General features: G+C 47.0%; 2 protein-coding genes and 1 long non-coding RNA gene across 22 annotated transcripts in view; 1 reads left to right on the plus strand and 2 right to left on the minus strand.

Annotated features, from left to right (window-relative positions):
• Positions 1-5,833, minus strand: part of SAMD11 (sterile alpha motif domain containing 11) — a 333,961-nt gene extending 328,128 nt beyond the window's left edge. For both annotated transcript variants that reach the window (XM_081201459.1, XM_081201457.1), the window contains exon 1: positions 5,767-5,833. The gene's annotated coding sequence lies outside the window, so the exon portion shown is untranslated. The remainder of the gene's footprint in view (positions 1-5,766) is intronic.
• Positions 5,834-11,050: 5,217 nt separating this feature from the next.
• Positions 11,051-25,458, minus strand: part of RERE (arginine-glutamic acid dipeptide repeats) — a 357,369-nt gene continuing 342,961 nt past the window's right edge. For 13 of the 19 annotated variants that reach the window (XM_081201368.1, XM_081201373.1, XM_081201372.1 and 10 more), the window contains 4 exons: positions 18,164-18,208; positions 17,834-17,980; positions 16,963-17,143; positions 11,051-15,133 (listed from right to left, as the gene is read on the minus strand). In XM_081201368.1, coding sequence (XP_081057494.1) covers positions 15,100-15,133; positions 16,963-17,143; positions 17,834-17,980; positions 18,164-18,208 — 407 coding nt within the window. In that variant the 3' untranslated portion in view covers positions 11,051-15,099. The remainder of the gene's footprint in view (positions 15,134-16,962; positions 17,144-17,833; positions 17,981-18,163; positions 18,209-25,458) is intronic. The other 6 variants (XM_081201385.1, XM_081201376.1, XM_081201375.1 and 3 more) reach the window with 1 other exon arrangement.
• On the plus strand, positions 20,421-21,925 carry LOC308591183. The gene is made up of 2 exons (XR_014010034.1): positions 20,421-21,150; positions 21,432-21,925. It is a non-coding gene; the product is annotated as an uncharacterized lncRNA (long non-coding RNA).

A 25,458-nucleotide genomic window follows, 5' to 3' on the forward strand; every position in this document is an offset into this window, starting at 1 on the left:
AGACAATACTGAGATACATGGACCAGTGGTCTTGCTCAGTACAGGGCAGCTTCCTATGTTCCTAACATAGGAAGGAGGTCAATAATTCCTAGTAGTTGGCAAGCAACTTTTATATTTTATACAAAAATAAAATACAACATTATTGAAACACTGCTCAGAATTATCTTTCTCCATTCCCGTATTATGAAAGCTCATTATCCCCCAATTATTTTGGTAATGGGAATACAATTTGGGACAGAAGAAAGGGCATTTTCACACAATGCATAGTTAGCTTATAGAATTCACTGCTACCAGATGTGACAATAAAGGCGGTCTTAGATTGCTTTAGAAAGTGGGATTAGACAAATCCATGAATGAGGACAGGTCTACCAATATAAATTAGTTATGATCGCTGAAGAGAACCTCTATTTCCAGAGGCAGTGCACCTCTAAATACCGTATTTTTCGCCCTATAGGACGCACCGTCCCATAAGACGCACCTAGTTTTTTGGGGGGGAAATAAAGGGGAAAAAATTATTTCCCCCCAGGCGCGGAGCTGGGGCAGCCCGAGCTTCCCCCGACCCCAGCCCCCAAACAGGCAGCTCTCTGCAAGCCGTGGGAGCCCAGCGGTGGCTCCCGCTGCTTGAGGAGAGATCCGCGAAGCCTGCACGCGCTGAGATCAGCGCGCGCAGGCTTCGGGATGCCTGCAACTCTCCCCAAGCAGCGGGACCGTTCCCGCTGCTTGAGGAGAGATCCGCGAAGCCTGCACGCGCTGAGATCAGCGCGCGCAGGCTTCGGGATGCCGGCAACTCTCCCCAAGCAGCGGGACCGTTCCCGCTGCTTGAGGAGAGATCCGCGAAGCCTGCACGCGCTGAGATCAGCGCGCGCAGGCTTCGGGATGCCTGCAACTCTCCCCCAGCAGCGGGAGCGTTCCCGCTGCTTGAGGAGAGATCCGCTAAGCCTGCACGCGCTGAGATCAGCGCGCGCAGGCTTCAGGATGCCTGCAACTCTCCCCAAGCAGCGGGAACGTTTCCGCTGCTTGAGGAGAGATCCGCGAAGCCTGCACGCGCTGAGATCAGCGCGCGCAGGCTTCGGGATGCCTGCAACTCTCCCCAAGCAGCGGGAACGTTCCCGCTGCTTGAGGAGAGATCCACGAAGCCTGCACGCGCTGAGATCAGCGCGCGCAGGCTTCGGGATGCCTGCAACTCTCCCCAAGCAGCGGGAACGTTCCCGCTGCTTGAGGCGAGATCCGCGAAGCCTGCACGCGCTGAGATCAGCGCGCCCAGGCTTCGGGATGCCTGCAACTCTCCCCAAGCAGCGGGAACGTTCCCGCTGCTTGAGGAGAGATCCGCGAAGCCTGCACGCACTGAGATCAGCGCGCGCAGGCTTCGGGATGCCGGCAACTCTCCCCAAGCAGCGGGAGCATTCCTGCTGCTTGGGGAGAGATCCGCGAAGCCTGGACGCGCTGAGATCAGCGCGCGCAGGCTTCGGGATGCCGGCAACTCTCCCCAAGCAGCGGGAGCGTTCCTGCTGCTTGAGGAGAGGTCCGCGAAGCCTGGAGAGCGAGAGGGGTCGGTGCGCACCTACCGCTCTCGCTCTCCAGGCTTCAGCAAAAGCCTGCATTCGCCCCATAAGACGCACCCACATTTCCCCTTCATTTTTGGAGGGGAAAAAGTGCGTCTTATAGGGCGAAAAATACGGTACTGGATGCTTGGGGCAGAAACAGCAGAAGGGGACTGAGCAGGGTGTGAGTTGCAGTCTGATTCAGTATAAAGCAGCAGCATCACTCCCACCCCACCAGAAAACCATCTTTTAGAAAGGAAGAAAAGGAAGCTCCACAACAGGCAAGGCATTAAGAGGAGCTCCAATGTTTCATCTTCTGGTGGCTTTTGGTTTTCAAGCTGCAGCCTTATAAAAGTTCAGTTTGTTTCTTGCTTAGTCCCTTTGAGACCTGTGGTGTACCGTGAGTGCCCCCTAGTGTCTATATGAAAGAACTGAGCTTTATTTAATGCACTTCTACAAACTAGCTAAGGACCCATCAATTTGATGGGTGGTATTTGGAGAGACTGGGCTGCACGGGAACAATTCCCTTTAATAGCTGCAAAAGTTTCCAGCAGGGAGAGTGAGAGAACCAGGGTGGAATGACCAAAGAGGATGTTAATGCAGGATAAGTGGAAATTACATCTGGGAGGAAGGGAAATTATTATTTTCAGGTAATAAGAAGCTCCCTTATTCAGAGTCTAGCTTGTTATGTATACACTGACTGGCAGTGGCTCTCCAGGGTTTCAGAAAGGAGTCTCTCTCAGCTCTAACTGGAGATACCAGGGAGTGAACCTGGGACCTTGTCTGAAGCCCTGGAGAGCTGCTGCCAGTCAGTTTAAACAGAACTGATTTAGATGAGCCAGTGGTATGACTCAGTATAAGGCAGCTTCCTGTGTTCCCAATCAGTTCATTTTTTAAGGGCTGTCACGTTCAGTCAAATAGTTAAATTAAGTAGATAAAAACATTTTGGATAGAATGAAATGGTGCCCCCCCATTAAACCAGGCGGCAGTTCTTAATTAGGTTTTTAATAAAAGTTCTTGCAAAAAGTACAGATGGCAAGCACCATATTAAAAGACACATTCCTTCCGTGCTTTCTCTCTCTCTCTCTCTCTCTCTCTCTCTCTCTCTCTCACACACACACACACACACCACACAGAATGTGGGTTGAGCAGGGAAAGACCAAAGTGGGGCCTAATTTGGCCCACCCAGCCTCCCTATTTGGCCTGTAAGGCCACTTTGGCAAAGGCATGCCCACCTGCCCTACACCAGACGACATATATGGTGGCAGTTGTAGGGCAAATAAAGACATGGCTTAACTGAAAGGGGAGGTTGCAGGCACTGCAGGTCAGCAACATCTGCACACAGCCCCATGGACATCACTTTACAAGCGCCAACTGATCAGCTGATCATGCTTAGCACTATGCAAAAACATAGGTCACCTGACATCACTGTGAAGTCAGGTGACCCTGGCAAGACAAATCTAGTCCATGGGACAAATCATGTTCTGGACCCCCAACCAGATCCATTTCCCCTTATCTGTTCCAAGAGAACTGTTACTGCAACACGTCTGAGTTCACGCGGTTTGTTTCTCTGCACCCCTTTTGAATGACTGGATTTCATCATGTGCAATTTTTAACAGAGTTATTCATTAATTGGTTAATCAGTTGAGATTAACCAAATCAGTTGAGATTAATTAAAGTGGGTGTCAGCCCAGTTTATTTCTCATTCTGTATCACAGCAACAGAAGGCACCAGTAAAACCATGTAGTGAAAATGCTCAAGATATGTCTGAAGGGAAACTTAGGATGTGTTGTAGCTCAGCATACTGCCAGCTTCCTTTGAGTAATTTGTTTTGTTATGCAGAAGATCCCAGGTTCAATCCCTGGCATCTTTGGGTGGGCATTCCCAGCCCCAGCCTGAAACCCTGGAGAGCCACTGCCAGTCAGTGCAGACACAATGCTGAGCTGGACAGACCACTGGTCAGACTTGACACAAGGCATTTTTCCTATGTTCCTAACTCTTAAGAGAAGGGGTGTGGCTCAGTTGTAGGACATATGCCTTGCTGGCAGAGGGCAATGGGTTCAATTCCCAGCATCTCAAGGTAGGGTTGAAAACGCACAACCACAAAGTGGCTGCCACGGGGAGCATGGAATAACACAAAATTAAGAGACAACCATCTTCCCAAAAATTATGCTTATCATGGGAAGTCACGCTATGTCGTGATGGTCCTGATTATGGAGATCACTTTCTCTCTCACAAAAGCACACAGTTGCTGTCTAATAATAACAGGAAGCTTTCCTAAGTACCAGGAAAAAATATACAAGGTGGTGACTCCACTCTCATTTCACAGAAATTGCTTAGAAGGTATCTGTACATTTTGCCCCATAATATTATTTCTAGGAGGGTTAGGGACTTACTTTTTATTGTTAAATGAAAGCTCACAGTCTGGGGCACCTGCCCAGGGCACCACTGGAAGCCTTCACGGGTGCCCAGGTGCCCGCCAGGTTGGTGATCCCTGAAATTAGCTGCCATCAAACCAAAACATAGACAGCAGTGCCATCTAGTGGTGAAAGGCACAAAATTACTCTTCCCGGGATAGTTTCATACTTGTTATTAGATTGTAGATGGCGTTCGCACTTATTTTTGCTGTGGATTTTAATATTTGCAGGCTGGATGCTTGTTATATTATGCTCACTGGGTTTCATTAATTTGATAAAATTAAATTAATACGTGGGGCCAAATTCCACGATTCCAATTGCGGCAAACTCTGAGCGTGTGGAGATTTTACCCAACAGATGGCAATATCTTTCTTTAGAACTATGCAGCAATTGTTTGCACAATTTCACACATATAACTCTTATTAAAATCAGCTAATATGGCAATCCTCTCCCCACTGAGCTTGGAGTAATAGGCCTAATTGAACTTGGTGGGATTACTTCTAAGTAGGCATGCAAAGGCGTGCACTGTAAATTAATCTCTGTGTTGCAGGAAGGATAACAAAAGGTGAAAGGAGAATGAGATGTGAGACCTTGAGAGACTGTGCTATGGAGGAAAAAAAATGAGTATTTTCACTCTCTTTCTCCAACGCACATATGGACTTGTTTTGGTAAACACCATCAAAGTAAAGATCCCAAAGTGTCACTGACACACTCAGATTGTAGACAAAAAAAATGTATTATGGCAGAAGTTTTTATGCAGTCCACCCCATCAGTTGCATGAATTTTTGTTCCAAGCTGAATGAATTATCACACACACACACACACACACACACACACACACACACACACACACACTTTGGTCTTCAACCAGCCAACAGCAAATCCCTTCTCCACCAGGTGAGACCAGCACAAAAGGCTTAAAAACCAATCTGAAGTCTAGAATAGGTAACAGGTGTTTCAAACCAGCCTTCTCTTTCTCTGATTAGCTAGATTGGCTCCCCTGAAATCAGTCGCTCCTACAACTTCATTCTTTGGCTAAAACACTGAAAGATGGGAGGCTAGTTTCATACATATAAAGCTCACAAGCTTCCGCCCCCAAATCCTGGGAACTGTAGTCTACCTTCACAGAGCTACAATTCCCAGCACCCTTAACAAACAACAATTCCCAGGATTATTTTCATTTGGGAGGGGGTTAGGATCTGCTTTAGATGTAATGGTGCATGCACAGGCTCACAAAAAAGTGTGGAAATTTGCACTTTTTCTACATTTTGTGTCAGATTCTACAAATGCTAGAAACTTGTTTTTTTTTTTTAAAAAAAAAAAAAGAAAAAAACCCCAGAAAACTGGGACTCTGGAGATTATAATTCATCCAGAGGAAAGAGAAGGACATCTCCCCCCTCCTGGCACCCATGACTCCCAAATAAACATGGACAGAACTGAAAGCCTTATTTTGAGAAATGAAGCCTTTTCTTTTAGAAAATAAAATAAAATCATGCCGGAGAAGAATTACTGTACAACTGAAGGACTTGGCAAATAATTTAAAAAAATAAAATAAAAATGAAAATTGTAGGTGCTTCCCTGTGAGGAGAGGTAACTCAGACCCTAAACCTGGAGGAAGTTGGCAAAAGGGTTGTTGTTTTGGCTCTAGTTATTAAAAAACAGCATTTTTTTTTTCAAAATAGAGACACACTTCAGATGTTTTCCCACTGTCTTGATATTTTACTCCAGTCCACTCCAACCCCATTACTCTCTCGCATGTACAAACAGCTGGTTCTTCCAGCAAGGTCAGTAAGGAAAGAGAAACTTACTAAGTGTATGAAATTAGTTTTCATGCCTCGCAGCCATTCTCCTTCCTCGCTCTCCATCTCTGGACAGTGACCGAGAGCGAGGGTAATACAGCCGCTTGATTGGCAGAGGGGCTGGGTAGGCAGGCCCTGCTGCATAATGCCGCCACGCGATTGGCCGGAGGAAGGCAAGGCTGAGGCCTGCCCGGTTTCTATACAGGAGACCTTTCTTGAGTGGTTTTTAACCAAAAAAAACCCCTATAACCTCACGAGGGGAATTTTGTTTGTTAATGTTTCAAACAAGTGAGGGGGAAAATGTTTAAAATGAATGCTTAAGGGGGAGAAATGTGTCTAAAATGAGCGTCTGAGGGAGGTAAAAGTGCTTAAAATGAGTGTTTGCTCCAAATGTCAGGCTCAGCCCTGAAGTAGGGTTGCCATATTTCGAAAAGTAAAAATCCAGACGCAAAAGCTGAAGGGGAAAATAAATTCAAGCTTTTGGCCAAAGTTGTCGAGCTTTTTCTTAGTTTTGCCCAATGTTGTTCCCAGACATTACAGTGATTTCTGCCCGGAAACTGTTTCTGAAGGCCGAATTACGGAATAATAATAATAATAGTGATTTATTATTTATACCCCGTCCATCTGGCTGGGTTTCCCCAGCCACTCTGGACGGCTTCCAATAAAACACTAAAATACAATAACCTATTAAACATTAAAAGCTTCCCTAAACAACCATATGACTCTTCCCTCACAAATCCCCAAACAGAGGCAGCTCAAACATGGGACAAGAGAACATGTGAGCATCACATTCCACTGACCCGCACACCAGCACAGTTATTCACGTGTTGTTCAAGGTGGGTACAGTCCATGTGCAACAAGTGTGTGCCCTCTTTCACACATGCACACTTTGCACCAGTGCTAGAGGCAGCTTGCCCCCGTGCTTTGAAACAGCATGTGAACAAGCCTCCAGTGGTTGACTGGAAGCCTGCGGGCATGCGAGATTCCAGCTGATTTTATTGCAAGTTGTGCAGGTGCAACAGAGGCAGTATGGATATAAAGAGGAATCTCGGGAGTATTATACCTCTTTAAACAGGGTTCCCCCAAAAAATAATCCTGGAAACTGGTTTGTTAAAGAGTGCTGGGAACTGGAGCTCTGTGAGGGATCTCCAAATACCACACAGCACCCTTAACAAACTACAGTTCCTAAGGTTATTTAGCAGAAGCCACCATCGTTTAAAGTGGTATAAGATTGCTTCGAATGGGCATGCATTTTTTTATTGTATCTTTAATATTTTGTTGGAAGCTGCCCAGAGTAGCTAAGGAAACCCAGTCAGAAGGGTGGGAAATAAATAAATAAATAAATAAATAAATACCTACCAATTACTATTACGACTACTGTCATTTATTAAACTTACAGTATTAATCACTTTATGTTACAAAAGCACCTCAAAGCAATTTACAAAAATAAATGGCTCCAGAACAGCTTGATTTGGGGGGGGGGGGGCGCACGTGGAGGCAGCAGTGATTCTGAATAACAGTTGCTTCTAAACTTAAAGCTACATGCACATCCTCCAACACTGCGGAATGCCTCAGTAGCCCATGTGTAGTAAAAGCCTCTAGGGTGCATTTTTAAACACAGCTTTGTTTAAAGCAAAACTTTATAAATATCCCTCTGACGATACCAGTCTGTGTACAGCATAACATGTATCTCAGTAGGAAGTTACTTTAGTGAATGCTCCCACCTGCTGGCCAAATTCAAGAACGTTACGGGCGTCTGGCTGGGCAGGGACAAGCAACTGTTATTTGGAACACAAAATGCTAATCGTGACCATTCGTTCAAGCACCCGTCGCTTAAGAACATAATAAGAGCATGGTCAAGTCAAAGGTCCATCTAGTACAGCATCCTGTTCTCACTGTGGCCGACCAGATGCCTGTGGGACACCCACAAGCATGACCCAAACAAAACAGCTACTCTCCTCACTTGTGATTCCAAGCAACTAATATTCAGAGGCACACTTCCTCTGACAGCGGAGGCAGAACATAGCCATCCTGGCTCTAAACCTCTTTTAAAGCCACCCTAACTGGTCATATTAAAGGGACGCGGGTGGCGCTGTGGGTTAAACCACAGAGCCTAGAGCTTGCTGATCGGAAGGTCGGCGGTTTGAATCCTTGCGATGGGGTGAGCTCCTGTTGCTCGGTCCCTGCTCCTGCCAACCTAGCAGTTCGAAAGCACGTCAAAGTGCAAGTAGATAAATAGGTACCGCTCCGGCGGAAAGGTAAACGGCGTTTCCGTGCGCTGCTCTGGTTTGCCAGAAGCGGCTCAGTCATGCTGGCCACATGACCCGGAAGCTGTACGCCGGCTCCCTCAGCCAATAAAGCTAGATGAGCGCCGCAACCCCAGAGTTGGTCACGACTGGACCTAATGGTCAGGGGTCCCTTTACCTTTAACTGGTCATATTACTCATGGCAATAGATTCCTTAGTTTTAGCTATGTGCTATGTGAAGACATCTCTCCTTTTGTCTCTCCTGAACCTGGTCATGGTGGGCAACCACAAGCCACCATAGAAAAATTCCTGCAATCTTGGCATAGGCATTCGTCCAGGACACTGTGGGGAATTTAAAATGGCCGCATAGTGATGTAATCCAAGGAAGACTCCACAAAAAATGGTCCTGCTGTGGCGATGGCATCTCACCAGCAGACTGAGGATACCAGGTCCTCTTCTCCAGGTCTGCTGCCTCCAGGACATAACTATTTGAAAAACACTCCAATAGCCACCTTCGAACACAGAAAACCTGTGGCCCTCCAGATATGGTTGGACTACAACTCTCTCATCAATATTTACTGGTAATTTGGATGTTTATTGAGAGCTTTGCAACAAAATGCTACTGGAGCAATAAAATAAAATGCAAAATGCAAAGGATTGCCAACTCAATAAACTAACAGTAAAACCAGTTCTACAGTACTATTATATGGTTGTTATTCCATAAAATGGCTGGGTTGCTTTTAAGCACTGGCTATGCTGCCTGGCCTGACCAGAGCTGCAGACTAACATCTGTCCGGCTAGCTAGATAATCCAATACACAGTGATGCTTAATTCACATTTAAGGTGCAGAGACCATTTGCTATGAGCAAATGGGGCACAGCCACACCAACCCCCTGCCCACCTTCTTACTTACAACCAATGGAGGGTGGCTCTGGCTGCCACTGACTCTGCTGGTCTCCCTGCTTCTGACCAAGCAGTCCCAATGGGCACCGGCTACTGCATCTTAGTGAGAAAAGGGAAATTTGGGTGGGTTTGAAGAGTTTTTTTTACTCCTTCCCCAAGCCACTTCCTTCATGCACACGGCTCCAATCCTTTGGGGTTTCTCCTTGAATGAGACTATTTCTCAGAGTGTGCCCTTCTTCTCTCAGCCCCCAATGAATGCATCTTCTGTCATCCCAGAACAATACATTTCAAAGACGTATTAGGACAAAAGCTTTTGCTTGACATGGACAAAAATTGATTGGGGTGGTGACAGTGGCATTATCTTGTATCCGTTTCCCCGAAGTGGAGAGAAAAGAATGAAGCAGCAGCCCGAGGCAGGGAAATGGCATTTACATTTAGATGAAGGTGTTTTCTGCAATGGATGAATTCTAGTCACTTGGCATCGTGTTCAGCAGAGCAAAGGGAGGACAAGGACTGGGGTGTGTGTGGCAGAGCAAATTACCCAGAAGAGGGAAGAGAACAGGAGACAGGATCAGACACAACTCCACACAGGGTCCTGGAGAGTCCATTGTGCGACATTTGGGTACCCGGGGCCGAAAACCTGAATCACCTCCAGGTTAATTAAGGTGGCAACACCATCTCTTTATTATAACACTACAGTATATACCCTGCCCTCCTGCCATGACAGATCCTGAAGTGGCATTCATGGGATTCTCAAGGTCAGAGCTGCTTTGGTAGGGGTTTGCTAGTTTCTTCCTCTATCCCAATCCATTTTCCTTTTGTGTCTTGTCTTTTTAGATTGTAAACCTGAGTGCAGGGAGTGTCTTTTTCATGATGATTTGTAAGCTCCTCTGAGATCTCTCTCTCTCTCTGCCAAAGAACAGGATTATAAATAAATAAATATTTACATTTCCTGGATCAGCAGCAAAAATCTAATTTAAAAGAAACCAATGAAGAGCAAAAGCAATGGAATGAAGGGTTTTAGGGCTCTGGTGCTTAACTAAGGCTGCCATATTTCAAAAAGTAAAATTCCTGACACTCGTAATGAGCTTTTTCAAGAAAACCACCAAAATTGTTGAGCTTTTGGGAGGAAACCTCCCCTCCCCCCAAATCCTGACGCAGGCAAGCCTAGCTTAACCAATTGTTAAATATTTAATTTACTAAAAAGTGGACTAAACTGAGTACAGTAGATGGCATAAAATGGCAGACTACAAGCACTGTCAAAACCAGGGGCAGGCAACCTAAGGCCCGTGGGCCGGATGCGGCCCTATCGCCTTCTCAATCCGGCCTGCAGACGGTCTGGGAATCAGCGTGTTTTTACATGAGTAGAATGTGTTCTTTTATTTAAAATGCATCTCTGGGTTATTTGTGGGGCCTGCCTGGTGTTTTTACATGAGTAGAATGCGTGTTTTATTTAAAATGCATCTCTGGGTTATTCTTTGGGCCTAGGAATTTGTTACCCCCCCAAAAAAAATAGTCTGGCCCACCAGATGGTCTGAGGGACGGTGGACCGGCCCATGGCTGAAAAAGGTTGCTGACCCCTGGTCTAAACCGAAGTTTTCCCCTTTCTCTCTCCCTCTCTGTCTCACACAATCACACGCACAGCAGAGGGAATGCCTAATCTATCATGACGCCTGCTACCAGATGCACAGGCATCATCCAAAACCCAGAGAGAGCTTGGGACAGCCATTAACTCTCAGACTAACCTACCTTGAAGGGTGGCTGTGAAGGAAAACACAGGATTAACTCCATGCACACCCAACCATCTTGACACCTTAAAGGCAGGACAAGATGCAAATGTGTTACTTAAGAAAATATGTAACTGAAAAGCCTGTCCCAACCATGGCATATGGCAATAGTACACCTTACATGGGCAAATGTCCAAAGGGACTGTGCTGTCTGAAACAGGACCCACCTTGTTTTGTTACCTTGTTGTAGGATGGTCTTTGTGCAGTTAAGAGGAAACAGATGAGAAGATGCTTAGGATGAAGCCAAGCCACTCTGGTTGTTGCTTCTGATGAGGTTCATGGTTAGTGAACCCACCCCAACCTCATGCCCCATTAAAACATGCATGCCACACTTTTCAAACAAAATCAAAACTGCCGTAGTGTAGCTTGGTTTTTATTTATGTCCACAAATATTTCAAAAAAATTACAAAATACTCAAATGGAGAGAACACAGAAGTCACGATTTCTGGGTTTTCTACTCTGTTTTACACTGTGTTATCCCATGGTAAACCTACTCATATATACACTAAGCCTCAAGATATATATATATAAATGTAGCTGTCAGAATGTATATTCTGCTTTTAAACGGTGCAGTGAAACTAGCTCAAACCAGGACGACACAGAACAAGAGACGGTTTGATTTTGAAAAAAATAAAGTAAAATCACACACGCACGCACACACAAAAAGCAAAATAAAATAAAATGGATTTTTGAAGTTCAAAGCAAAAAATAAGATCTTGCTTTAAAAAAGTTTTTTTTCCTGAAAAGGTAACTGTAAAAAGTTGGGAGATTCTAACAGAGCATGGTGGTCTTGGGAGAGTCAGGGCAAATAACACTGTAGCTAATCATTTAGATCCGAGGACAAAGAACCTCTGGGCTCCCCCACCATTGTGGAATGATTCATACTGTTAACGTAAGCATAAAAAAGAAACCCAAAAGGTTAAGAGCTTATGAGGAAGCACAATGAATTGCATGTAAACTGCAGAGGGAAAGGCGTAATAAACTGGTACCATTTGTCTGTCTTTCCTAGACTGGCGAGTTGCAGATGTTTCGGACTACAACTCCCATCAGCCCACTGGGTGTGGCTGATGGGGGTTGTAGTCCAAAACACCAGGAGAGCACCAAGTCAGAGGAGGATGGTCTGCAACATCCATGCTAAGTGTCTCCTGATGGTACTGAAATTTCAGTTCTGCCAGGGGACCAGGGAGAGGGGATTATCGCCACCCTCACCAATATGGCTGGTTCTGTTTTCAGTGAAAGTCGAGGACAGTTAAAAACTAGATTATGCTTGCTGCAAGGAGGCGTCTTCAAAAAGACAAGGCAAGACAGAGGAGGACTGATAATAAGCAGCTGGGGATGTCCTGCCTGTTAAGGCAGATCATTATGCGAAGTTTATTCCATTTCAGATGACAGTGCTAAAACATGAGATGCCAGCTAGGCTTTTAAGCAATGACTCTGTCTTGTTAGCTTGCATCTTGCTGGACATTTAGCACCCTGAATTTAGAGTTTCCTGATGCTCAGTTCAGTGCTTCAGCTCTCGGCGGTTCAGAAACTGACCTGAGAAGAGGTGACCGTGACAATTCTGAGGACACCCCGTGTGGCTTGTGTGACCAAAATATGGTCCGCAGTTAGGAAAGGGCTAACTTCAGAACCACCTGGAGGGACTGTAAGGCAGGTGGATGGCTTAATAACCACCAGCTACTTGCCACTGCACAGAGACAAGAGGCGTGGGCTGCCAATAAGGAAACGAATGGGAAAGGAGGATGGTTTGGGATGAAGGAGCAGGAGTCAGGGAGAAGGGGGAAAGGACCACTCTCTGGACCAAGGTAGGAGGAACCCAAATTTCTGTTAGGCTGGATTAAAATTCCACCTGCCATATTCGCTGTTTAAGAGACCGCTGAACGATTAGCTACGGGGTTATCTGATCAGGCCCAATGGACTCTTACCACCACAAATAACAGTCTTCACAGCAAATGAAGCAGCCTTCCAAAAGGAACAAGAACCAGGAAATGTTATTATGAATGTAACTAACAGGAAAATGTGTTATCGCACAGCCCTGCAGATTCCTGCACTAATCCAACTCTTTTTTTTTTTAAAAGTGTAACTAAAGTAGCAATTGGAAGGGAATAAAAAATAGGATTCATACAGTTGTCATGTGCTTGCGACACTGATAGCTTCTGACAGAAGATGGTCAACCCCACTCTAAGCCTTCAGAGTTTCCCTGCCTCGTGCACTGGAGAGTGTGAACATTTTTTTACAAAACAAGGATAACTTGTTTTAACAGCAGGCAAGAAAAAGGCTGCCCGAGGCACAGTTATTGAGTCTCATTCTCACTCCACTGTATCCCAAGAGAGCATTCAAGATGAGGATTTTTTGGTGGGGGGGAAAAAATTACTCTGCTGCCATGTACTGGGGGTGAGGGGGGGAAGAGTGAGACCACCCTGGTCAATTGTGCCCTTGAGGTAAGACCAGGTGCAAATCCCCTTCTGTGCCTAGCGTCAGCAAAGCACACACACAAAAACAACACAAACCTGCTAATATTGGACCGATTAAAAACCAAGCCCAGGAGCGCAGAGGCTGCTTCCCGTTTTTAAGAGTGAAATTTAAGCTTTGCGTTTATGGGGGCAATTTTGAAAACGCACAGCTCTGAAGCAGCTCCTCTGCCTGTCCCTTTTCTTTCAAAGTGTGTAACTTGTCAGGGATGGGAAAGTTTCGATTCGGCACTATTCAAATAAGTTTTAAAACATATCTATAGATATTACTTGAAGGGAAATGGTTTGCATGTAAACTTCATGCTATCTAAAGGACAGTCTGCCCCATATCAGCAGCTCTCATGACTGGTGTGGGGCTTTGATGCTGGAAGGGTTCCCAGGCACACAGTGGGTATGCATGGTGCACATCCTGAGATGGAGAAGGAGAATTTCCTCCTTGAATTGAACGCCTTGTGGGGCTTGTGGCCAAAGAAACGTCACCGCATTATTGTTGTCTTAATTGGTAGACTCTGTGTGTGTGTATGCCTGCATTTTTAGGACACAGTTTCAGTTTAATGCTATGTTTGTGGAGGAAAGGAGAGACCCGGGGGTAGCCTGACAATTCAAGAGCCCATTTCTTGAAAAATGCTACCTTTCCAACTTCTGCTTCAAAAAAACTCTTGCGCTGGTGGAAAACGTGATGGCTTTTCGACAGAACCAGTGCAGGAATATGCGGTCTTGTTCACCGGCTGAGGAACTGAGTTATGTCAAAAACAAACCTATGAGAATGAAAAGCGATTTAGAATGTTCATGGAACGAATGAATTAAATGAAAATGAACAGCGCACACGCACACACACACACAAAAAGAAAGAGAGTTGTGTGTTCTTGGTTGGTTTTTTTAGGGGGAAAAAAACATATTATCCCTGCAACTCCCTTTAATGCTCATGTTGCTACCAAACCGTCAAGTCAAGCTCTCGACCATTTTGAAATTACTGACCCCTCCCCCCATGTCATCTTCCCTTTAATTAAAGGGATAATTATATATATTCCTCTTATATTAAAAAATCAACTCTGTATTCTTGTCAACATCAGGTAAGAAGTAACGGTTTTGTGATGTTACTGAAGAGAGAGAACAAGAGGAAGAGAGAGGAGGAGATGGAAGGAGAGAAAGAAAGAAAGAAAGAAAGAAAGAAAGAAAGAAAGAAAGAAAGAAACCAGGAGTTTGTGGAGATTATTATAATTTTTTTTAAACCCTAACCCAAAAAAATTATTTACAGACTTAAAAAGCCATGCTGCAAAGCTCTCTTTAAAATTATGAAGTTTTCCTACAATGTATTAAAATAAAAGTAGATTTTTTTCTTTTAAAATTCTTGTTATAGCACTTGGATTTTCAGAGGGTGTTATGCCACCTACTTGCCATTCTTGTTTTTTTGTTTTTGTTTTTAAAGTGTATATATATATTTATATATTTATATATAAATTGAGTGTATTTCTTTGTATGCACAGTGGCTTGCATTAAGTTGTGAACCTGATTCTAGCACCTACTCAAAATGAAAAAAATGAAAAAACGAACCCAACCCAAACAACCCCCCCAAGAATGCCCAAGGAATTTCCTCTGAATACTTCCATCCAGTTCTGAGGGGGTTGTTTCTCTCTCAATAGGCTTCTTAACAGGTTTTATCATGCAAAGAGACTCCTGAAACTGGTCTTGGAAAAATCTTCTCTACAAATGAATTCTATAATATATGTGCTGATTTTAAAAGTCTCTATAGGTTGGGCTTCCTTATTTGTTTTTTCTCCTTTTTTCATTTTAAATAGAGAAAGGTATCTTGAAAAGATAAAATTCTCTTGTTTTTCGCAGTGTGTGTGTGTGTGTGTGTGTGTGGATAAACACATTCCATTTCTTCCCAAGGACTGGGATCTTCTGCAGCCAGAATTACAAATAAATAATTTATTACAACTGCTTGTCACTTTCTTTCTTCAGTCGGCTAGAAGAGAAGAAGAAAAAGAAAAAGAATTCAGTTGCTTTTTTGGGTTGGGAACTTTCCCCTCCAGCCTCTGCAGTCTCTCCCCTCTCACACAATGCAGAAGAGCTCTCTGCCAAGAACAGACAAATGTGGTAGTGAAGTAGACCTCTGTGTACCACAGACCCCCCCCCTCTCTCTCTCTCTCTCTCTCTCTCTCTCTCTCTCTCTCTCTCTCTCACACACACACACACACACACACACACACACACACACACCCTGCCCCATAAGAAGAAAAGGGGGTGTGACAGGCCTTGGGGAAATCCCTCTTCCTACCAAAGACTGAGCAGGGAGGAGTTCTGCATCCATCCACATGTTCTCCCAGGGACTCAGGGATTTTCAACTAGGACTTCATGTCTTAAGTGAACATCCAGCCCTGTGAGTTATGTGTTCTTGCATTCCTGCGCTCGAAAATAGCAGCATGTGACATGAGGCTCTGTGGCCAGCAGGCAGGCAGGGAGCCTCTGGACTGGCTGGGCCTGGAATAAAAAAAACCCCAGGAGCCTGGCCTTCTGCAATGGGCGGTTCCCCAAGCAATACCTTCATGCTCCACTTCAAGGACCCAAGCCTTCAAAACGCTGAAGAAACCAACCTCATGAAGAAGGTTCCTGCGTTGACCTTCAAAATCTGACCAGTAATGGCCCTGACAACCTCTTTCTGTGGTTTCTCATCCTGGAGCTGGCATCACTGAGCACCTATTGAGGCCCCCACCCAGGCAACCCTTAGAGCCTCCTGGTGCTGTGGCTGCTGTCTGTTCAAATGCCTTCTGTGAGCATCCAAGCAGTGACCAGAGGGAGGAGATGAAGCACCTCCCTCTGCTTGCCATGTACGTTCTAGGCAGCTGTACAAACAGAGTACAGCGCAGCAGGGAGAGGAGGAGATGGGACCACCCAGGGAGGGCATCCTCCAATGGGCATCTTGCCTGAGGACCCTCCAAAACCTGCAGTTGGTCATGGTATTTTATAACAATAGCAGGTATAAGAGCAGGAAGACCCTCTCCTCCCTCAGAAAAACAAACCCAACTCTGAGGGCACGTGACATACTTCAAGTTTGACCTGTAAAGTGATAGGAGCCAAAAGCAAGAAAGCAGTTGTGCAAATGTGGCCAGTTTGGGTCTCCATTTTATGCTGCTGCCAGAACATGCCTCTCCTGGTTCATTCATTCATTCAGTCATCATTCATTCAGTCATCATTCATTCATTCATTCATTCATTCATTCATTCAGAACATGCCTCTCCTAGTTAGTTAGTTGGTTGGTTGGTTGGCTGGTTGGTTGGTTGCTTGGTTGGTTCATTCACTCACTCACTCACTCACTCACTCACTCACTCACTCACTCACTCATGACAGGCAGCCCTCTAGATGTTGCTCGACTCCAGCTCCCTTCAGCCCCAGCCAGCATCGCCATTAGTCAGGGATGATGGGAGTTGTAGTCCAGCAACGTCTAGGAGGGCTACACGTCCCCTGTGCCTATTTTATGGTATGCTGCTTTTCAGGTGTACCTCGCAAAGCGGTTCACCAAAGACAGTTGCACAATTAAACATCAATTAAGAAGAAAATGTGATATAAGGGGACTACCACTGCGAGGTGGGTGGTGGCAGCTCGCCAGACCACTCCTTTCTCCTCCCCTTCTCCCTCAGGACAAGGTGGTTGCCCACTTGGGCGGTATACAAATTCAATAAATAATCTTAATAACAAATAAATAGAGGAGGAATTGGCCAAGGGGCAGCATGCACGCTAAGGGGAGCTTGCCCCAGAGAGCTTCTTCCTCCGCTGACAGCATGGGCCCAGCCTTACCTGTAATAGTCTTCTTGGCTGGGGAGGTGGCCCCCATGCATGTGGGGGTGCCCATGCAGCCACTGCTGCTCCATGGCTAGTCTCTGAAGCTCTGCTGACTGAGCATGCATGGCCTGTAGCTGGTGGGCTGCTGACATGGGAGGAGGGATGCCGCCAGGGAGGTCACGTGGGTAGGGGGTACCTGGGGAGAGAGAAAAAGAGAAAAGGTTGTCGCACACAAGTTTGGACTGGCCAAGGCATGCCTGGTAACTGCAAGCTGGGATAACAGTGACTGAGCAGATGGGCTGCACCCAATGCTAGTCCTACTCTATGCTGAAATCACTGGAAATGACTTGTGTGGGTCTACCCTGAGTAGGATTTACTTGGATGCAACTCAACTGTGGAATGCCATCCACATAGGAAGGGGCCTGATCCCTGGTACGAAGAGTCTTTGAATGAGACTCCCCCAGTTCACAGCCTTAATTTCATAAGTAAGTCAGTCCAGAGACAGCTGGGATACCAGGATAAATGCATTAAATCACTGGCACCCAATAAAAACCTAAACTAGGTGCATTTGTCTATTAAAGACAATTGGCAATAATATCCACACGGTGTACAGAAGCAGGATACCTCTGGACACTAGGTGCTGAACAGCATCCCTGCAAGGGGGGGGGGGCAAATGCGTCCAGATAGCCCTTAGGTCTTCTATTTTTCATCTGCATCAATCTTCCCCAACTTGCCACCCTCCAGATCTTGCTGTCAGACTCCAAGCCCCACCGGCCCCAAGCGGCATGGCCAATGGCCAGGGATGATGGGGGTCGTAGTCCAATAACCTCTGGAGGGCATAGGTTGGGCAACACTGGCTCCACAAGGGCTGCTACTGCACACTTACCAAAGACCGGGTGCCGGAGCATTTCGTGTTCGTGGGGCGGTTGCCCTAGCAACGGGTTTGGGATAGTGCCGGGAGGATAAGGGAAGCGCGCCAAATGGGGCCCGGCTGCCAAGGGGTCCACGAGGGGATGGACAGGTCCTGCCGAGCCTGCAAAAGGGAAAGGTTGGGGGCGGTAGGAAAGAGGGGGGGAAAAGCAACGACAACTTACCACCAGGCTCAGAAACCCTCATTTTGTTCAGGGGTCAAAAGCAACATTAATACTTGCGCAAATAGCTGAGCATAACCGGTAATTATCAGAAGCCTAGTCCCCCCTCCAACTGTGGAGCCTACTTCTCTGTCTGGAGTGTTCGCAGTGACATCGGGTGGCCAAACAGTCTTTGAGAGTTAAAACAAAAGGGGAGAAAAGGGGAGGGGGGAACAGGAATGAGCTTTCTTATTAAGAAGGAAAAAGGGAACTGCGTACAAGAACAACAGAAAATCAATTCACCATTCATTTACTATTCCTTTTTTAGACACGTCCCATAAATGCCCTGGAGGTGGCATCTGAGGCACCGCACACAAGACACAAAGCGTATCATAAAATTAATCATCAAAACATTTGAAAAATAAGCCCCAATAATGCCACAGAATGGCAGAGATCTTTTTTTCCTCCTATGAGAGACAAAGCTCTCCTAAGAAGGGGAGTTTTTCCTAAAAAGAGGGCAGTGAAGCAGCTGGATGGGTTCCTCAAGGTAGATGCCTCTGCTGAGAAGGCTCTAGACCTCATTGCCGCCAGAAGACATTCAGATAATAATGACACTGTCAACAATGTAAGGGAAACACGTGCAATATAAGCCTCTTAGAAGTGTCGCCTTTCCTGCTGAGGGTGGTTGATCTCCACATCTGTCTGCTAACCTCCCCCCTTCCCCTAGAAGTTTCATGTCACCCCAGAAAAAACCAAGTTCAAGGTCCCAGAACAGAAAGGGACACCATCATAGGGTTGCTATTTGAGGAAGGAGAAAACAAACAACCACAGGGGGCTATTTGCACATTTGCTGACAGATGCAGCACAAGCTGTTCACGTACTACCTAGCACAGAGCTTCACATCTGGAGAATCCTCTATTTTTAAAGAACCAGCTCCTAGCTCTTGTGGCTGCTGGGAAAAGCTTGAAAGTGCAAGGGCAGAGCCGGGTGAAATCTGATGCATGATTTCAGAGTTGCAGAGTCCCAAGCCTGCCTTCTGTCTCAGAGAGAGACAAAGACAGACAGACAGAATCATGGTGGGGAGTGAGATCTTGTTTGTCTAATGATTTCTCAATGGTGAGGAAAATGCTCTCTTTACTAACTCAGGGAAATTATCTTCCTAGTCATTACTACTTCACATGCGCAGAGGCTGGGCAGAACATCTGAAAACAGGTTATGGGGCTAGGCCCTGGGCAAGGCGGAGATCGAACTCAGCTGCCGTGAAATATCTGAAGTCCCTTCAGAACTTTACTTATAAGAAGGAGAAACCTTAAAATAAAACCGTGGACAACAGCAAATCTTCTGCCCTGCTTGCAAGATGGAAGATCTTCGGGGGGGGGGAGAAGGGGGCTAATTGGACAGGTGCTTCGTCAAGGTTCCCAGAAAACGGAGAAGAGAATCTGGTCAGGTCATTTTGACCCCGATTCTCATCCAAGGGAGCATATGAGACCCTGGGTGCTTTAATTAGGGCGTCTGCAGCCTGAGTCGCTGCAGGTCAGAGCAGCCTGTCTCAGCAGATTTCCTCTCGTCCTGCAGTTGCATATATACATATTCTCATACAAGACCTTCCTGGTGAGCCTTGGGTTTTGTTAAGATTCCTGATCCCAGTCGCCTAATTCTAAGGGATTCCTGTCCTAGGTCACTGCCTCCAGGGCCCCTCTATCATATGTCGAGAGAGGTCATGTTCCAACCCAGCATGAATCAATCCAATTAACGACACTCAGAAGATCCGCTGCAAACGGCATGCGTGATGTGCTACACGCAAGGCTTACAATACTAACCCACCAGGCAAGAGAAACACAGGAACACTCGGATCCTGAATTACAGCCTGGGGTTTGTATCGCACCTTGGCCTATAAGCTAGCAGAGAGTTCATAGAGCTAGTGGGACCCCTCAGGGAGGGGCTATCAGCAAAGACAGCTTCAGGGACACAATCTGAAACTATTTCTAAAGAGTGAACAGTTTTGATCCCTGCAGAATTTGAGATCAGGGGGAGAGAAAGATAGGAGAAAAGTGCCATGTTGAGTCAGACTCATTGGGTCTGCACTGACTTGCAGCAGCTCTTCAACTGTATGGAGAAACTTTGCACACAGGAATGTGAGGTCTCTGCTTCCTTGACTTCCTTGCTCAAGACATCTGGAGGTGTTTGGTTAAAACGGCTCTCCAATGAGCACTACAAAACACCCCAAAATCTGGACTGAACATGTAGGTCACTGGAAGGTGGTGGCTGATGAACCTGTCTTGGGAAGGACTCTGGACTCTGGATCTGTTCTGAACACAATCGCCCTCCGTCTCAACAACAGCATGGAGATGCTTGGTGCTGTCTACACTGACCGGCAGTGGCTCTCCAGGGCTTCAGGGCAGGGAGTTTTTCTCAGCCGTTTCTGGAGATCCTCATCATCTGCTTATTTGATTGGGGAAGCACCAGAGCACTCAGTGATAGAGCATCTGCCCTGCATGCAGAAGGTTCCAAATTCAACCCTTGGCATGTCCAAGTAGGGAAAACCATGGAGAACCAGGGTGCTGGTTGGAGCAGACAATGCGGAGCTAGATGGACACATGGCCTGACTTGGTAAAAGGCAGCTTCCTATGTTCCTACATCACTTTCCCCAGATGATGCTGGGGACTGAACTTGGAAACTTCTGCTTGCAAAGCATGTACTCTGGGCCCTCCATTAAGACAGGGATAGCCAACATGGTGCCCTCCAGATGTCTGCTGGACTCCCAACTCCCATCATCCCAGCTAGCATGGAAAATGATCAGAGGTGATGCGAGTTGTAATCCAGCAACATCTGAAGGGCACCACATGGGCTATCCCTGCTTTCAGACATAGGAACGGAAGACACTGTTCAACCAGCTTAGTAGTCCAACCAGCGTAGTACTACCTACACTGATTGGCAGCAGTTCTCCAGGGTTTCAGATAGGGAGCCTTTCCCAGCCTTACCTAGAGAAGTGGGGGATTGAACCTGGGACTTTTCATACGAACAGCAGTTGCTCTACCGCTAAGCTATGGCTATTCCCCTTCCAGCATAGAGGAGGAAATGCAGCTTGCAAAACACTGAGCAAGGCACAAGGCCTGCCTTTTTGTATACAGTGGTGCCTCGCAAGACGAAATTAATCCATTCCGCGAGTCTCTTCGTCTTCCGGTTTTTTCGTCTTGCGAAGCACGGCTATTAGCGGCTTAGCGGCTATTAACAGCTTAGCGGCTTTAAGAAAAAGGAAACAAACTCGCAAGAACTCGCAAGACGTTTCGTCTTGCGAAGCAAGCCCATAGGGAAATTTGTCTTGCAGAATGACTCAAAAAACGGAAAACTCTTTCGTCTTGCGCGTTTTTCGTCTTGCGAAGCATTCGTCTTGCGAGGTACCACTGTACTTAGCTATCCCTGCATGCCCTTGGATCTGTCATGTATGATCTAGCTGAGATTCCTGCATTGCAGGGGGTTGGACTAGCGGGCCCCCAGAGTCCCTTCCAACTCTACTACTCTATGATTCTACTATTTCTTTTGAAACCAGCTTTATCACTGAGTTTCCCTGAAACACAGAGAGAGCTTTCTTCCTGAGAAAGCTCCCTTGTAATAACGCCTTGCCTTAACCCAGAAAGCAGGGGCAGATTCTCTCCATCTATTTTTAAATGCAAGATTCACTTTGTTCTGTCTGCCTGCACAAAAAGTACATCTGCAGTCTGATACATTTATGGAGATCAGTACATTCTGTACTGCGGGTGGGGAGGCTTTTGTTACTGACCTTGGCTGCGAGGATGCACACACGCTCCTTCCCCTCCCAGTGTCTCATTTAACTCCACTGTTATCATCCCAAGGGGGAAAAACAATTCCAAATCACCCACCTCAGTAGGCAAAAAAAGAAAAGAAAATTGGGGGGGAGACCAATGAGACCAGCAAGCTCCATGCTGTCTACACCAATGGCTCTCCAGGGTTTTAGGCTGGGGTCTTTCCTGGCTGGAGATGCCACTGGGGAGTGAACCTGGATCCTTCTGCATGCAAAGCAGCTACTCTATCCTGAGCCTGGCCACTGGTCCATCTGACTCAGCATTGTCTGCACCAGGGATCTTCCACCTTTCCAGATCCCAGGACCCACTTTTAACCCAAACATGCATTTGGGGACCCATTTCTGAAACCCTTTACCATACATTTGCATGGTAATAGAGCTCATGTTGGATCAGGCCGTGACCCGCAAGTGGGTCCTGACCCACCAGCTGAAGATCAGTGGTCTACACTGACTGGCAGCAGATCTCCAGGCTTTTTGGCAGGGATCTTGCCTACCTGGAGATGCCAGCGAGGGACTGAGCCTGGGAACTTCTGAACACAAAGCAAATGTTCTGCCATCGAGCTACAGCCTTCTCCTTAAGATGTAGGAAGCTGCTATGCCCTGAGTCAGGACACTGGTCTCTCTAGCTCAGCACTGTCCAGGACTGGCAGCAGCTAGCCAGGGTTTCATACGAGGGCTTTTCTTCCCTGGAGATCCTGGGGGTGGGGAGACACTGAGGATTCAAAGCAGGTGCTCCACCACAGAGCTACAGCCCTTCCTCAATATTTTTTTTTTGGGGGGGTGGGGGGGCATGGAAGGTGTTGGTGCTGGGAGTAGCATTGGGCGATATATCAATATATCAGGACTGGTATTGGGCGGGGGGGACATACCACTGGTGAAACCATCATCACACTCTGCCCCGGCAGAGGGAGAAATAAACTGCATCAGCGAGTTACCAATACAGCTTCTTCCTCCCTCCGCTTCTTTAAACTGCTTGACTGAGGAGCATGCAGCAAAGTAGTTTTATGGAGACAGCGGTGGGATGGGAGTTCCGTTAGGTGCCCCCCCCCAGCTGAGAGAGCCCTAACCCCGCTCCTGCTTGCACTTGGGTAGGAGTGGGATTGGGGCTGCAGCCTTGCTTGGCTGCCTTCGTCTGGGAGGGGGTGCTGCGCCTTTCCTCCCAGAAAGACACAGCCCACCCTCTGGGTGGAAGGCAGCCAGGCAGGCGGTGTAGGGGCTCTTTGATGCTGCTAGCGGGCAGCACACCCACACAGGTGAAGGCTAAGGCAGTCAAATGCACGGAGCCTGACAGGCTCAGTGTGCATGGCTACTGTTGCCTGGTCTGTCTTTGGGGAGTGGGGGGCAAATGGGCAAGGTAGCTCACCTGCCCCCATGCCAGCAAAGGTGGAGGCAGCCTGGCCAAGGAGCCCCAAGATCCTTGCTGCTTGAGCACGAGTGGCAGGGACACCGGGGCTGACTCTGCAGGGGCAAGCAGCCTCCTGCCCCCAGCTGAGCCTGGTCAAGGAGCCCTGAGTCCCCTGCTGGTTTCGCGTGGGGGACTCTGGGCTGCCTCTGCTGGGGGCAGGAGACTTTCGGGCCCCCAGCTGAGCAGCAGGCTGGGGCCAGCTGCATTTTCCACAGCCCGCAAGGTGCTGACGTGAAAGCGCCTCAGCTGCCATGGTGAGAGCTGTGGCAGTTTCACCCGGCACTTCGCTGCCTGGGGCCAATGAAGCTTTTTTACAACATTGCGGTTTATTGCAACGTTTGGCTGGCAATACACTGCAATGTTGAAAATCCAACATCGTGCAACCCTAGTTGGGAGGAAGCAGGTTGAAAGTGCCCTTTAAGCAAGTACAGGGATCTAGCAATGGAAAGGCAAGCAGTAAAGCCAGCTCCTTGCCTGTGCTTACGTGCGTGCGCATGCACAGACACACACAAACACAACTCCGTGTGCATGCTCTGGAGCCTCCCCATCTCTCTCTCAACAGTTTATATTGGCTACAATTTTCTCTAGGGGAGACAAACCATGGGAAATATATTAAACATGCATCCAAAGCAGGAAGGATCACCTTCTAAAAAGAGCAACTATTGCTCGTGGTCAGCACTCTACGAAAATACATGCAACTCTCCGCTCCCCAGTGTTCTGCCCCCACCCAGCATGTCCAGGAAATAGAACCCCAGATACTGTAAACAGCCTCAGTTCTTTAATGGGAGAGGAGGGAGGGGAGTGGTGATTTCAGTTCTACCCCAATGGGGAAAGCAAACTGCTACACTTGGAGGTTATGTTACCGGGGGGGGGGTGTCACCCTCCTCCTGTGATGCTGGGTGTCTTGGGCAACGTGGATCCTGCTGGAGGGATGCATCATGGGCTCTGTGTTCAGGATCCTTGAAATATTAAAGTCTTGTCTCCCTTCCTGTCATCACTGGCGGGACGGTGGGTTTTCTCCAACTAAGTCCTCCTCAGAGCAAAGCCACTGAAACTGATGGACAGGACCAAGTTAGGCCTACTTATGTTAGCCATGTCCATCAATTTCAGTGGCTGATGAGAACTTAGTTGGGATACGACCTACTCATTTGTTTCAAGCTGTTCTGAGTATTTTTTTAAATTGCTGCAACCAACCCTGGGAACTTATGGGTAAGGGTGGGGGGCAAGAAACTGAAAAGATGATGCTGGACGTTCTGCTAGAACACTTTTCAAGAACGATCAAACCACCACAGAGCTTCCTACCCACTGGAGCCTGTTCCTACAATGAACACGAACCAGTTTTAACCACTACCCACAGCTGCACTAAAGACTGGTGTGTATCACCAGGTGTCACACAGAAGAGGCACCTTCCTTGAAATGGGTCAGGGTGCCAACAGAAGTACAAAAAGTAATCTAAACTGGAGGGTGAAAACACCCCACTTTGCACGATTCTTTGTCCTCCCTGAATGCCAGCCCTCTTCCAAAACATTCTACTAGAATGGAGAGCCTACTGAGCTCAAGGACGGATTATAGCAGTAAAAGGAGTAGAGAGTGACAGAGGACAGTGAACTCGGGAGACCTCACTGCCGTCAGAGGGGGGTAGGGATTACACAGACCCCAGCTTAAGACACATGTTAAGGACAAGTGGGCTTGTATTTGAGATCCTGAATGCCTCTCTGGTCTGCTCCAAGGCTCCCTTGCATAACTTCTCCTAAGCTGGAAGCTTGGCAACGCGGCTCTTGCTAAGTGACCCCTGACAGGAGGAGGAGCTGCGCTGAATCCATGACAGGAAAGGAGACCTATTTTTTAGTGCAGGGGACCTGCTGGCCTCGCCAATGCCCCGAGTGGTTGTATCAAAGGCATTTCACATCAGAAATGTGCTTCGCAGTTTCTCTTAGGTTTGCCCTTAAAACGTTCCATCGTGTACATTTTTTCTCGTTTGGGTGATGAGGATCAAGGCTAAGTAAATAAAGGGACTTCCCTCCACAGGCTGGTGGTAGTTCAAATTCAATATGGTCCTCTTTGCATCACACTAGCGCTGAGTGCATCACTTCAGAATGCTCCTGTAAAAATGCTAGCGTGTGTTTTTTTACTCTGTGTAAAAAACAACAAAAGACTTTCTGCAACTTGAAAACTAACACACTGGGACAGATATTCCAGTTTAGCTCTCCCAG

The sequence above is a fragment of the Podarcis bocagei genome (genome assembly GCF_964188305.1).
Source record: "Podarcis bocagei genome assembly, chromosome: 7".
NCBI classification, from domain to species: Eukaryota; Metazoa; Chordata; class Lepidosauria; order Squamata; family Lacertidae; genus Podarcis; species Podarcis bocagei.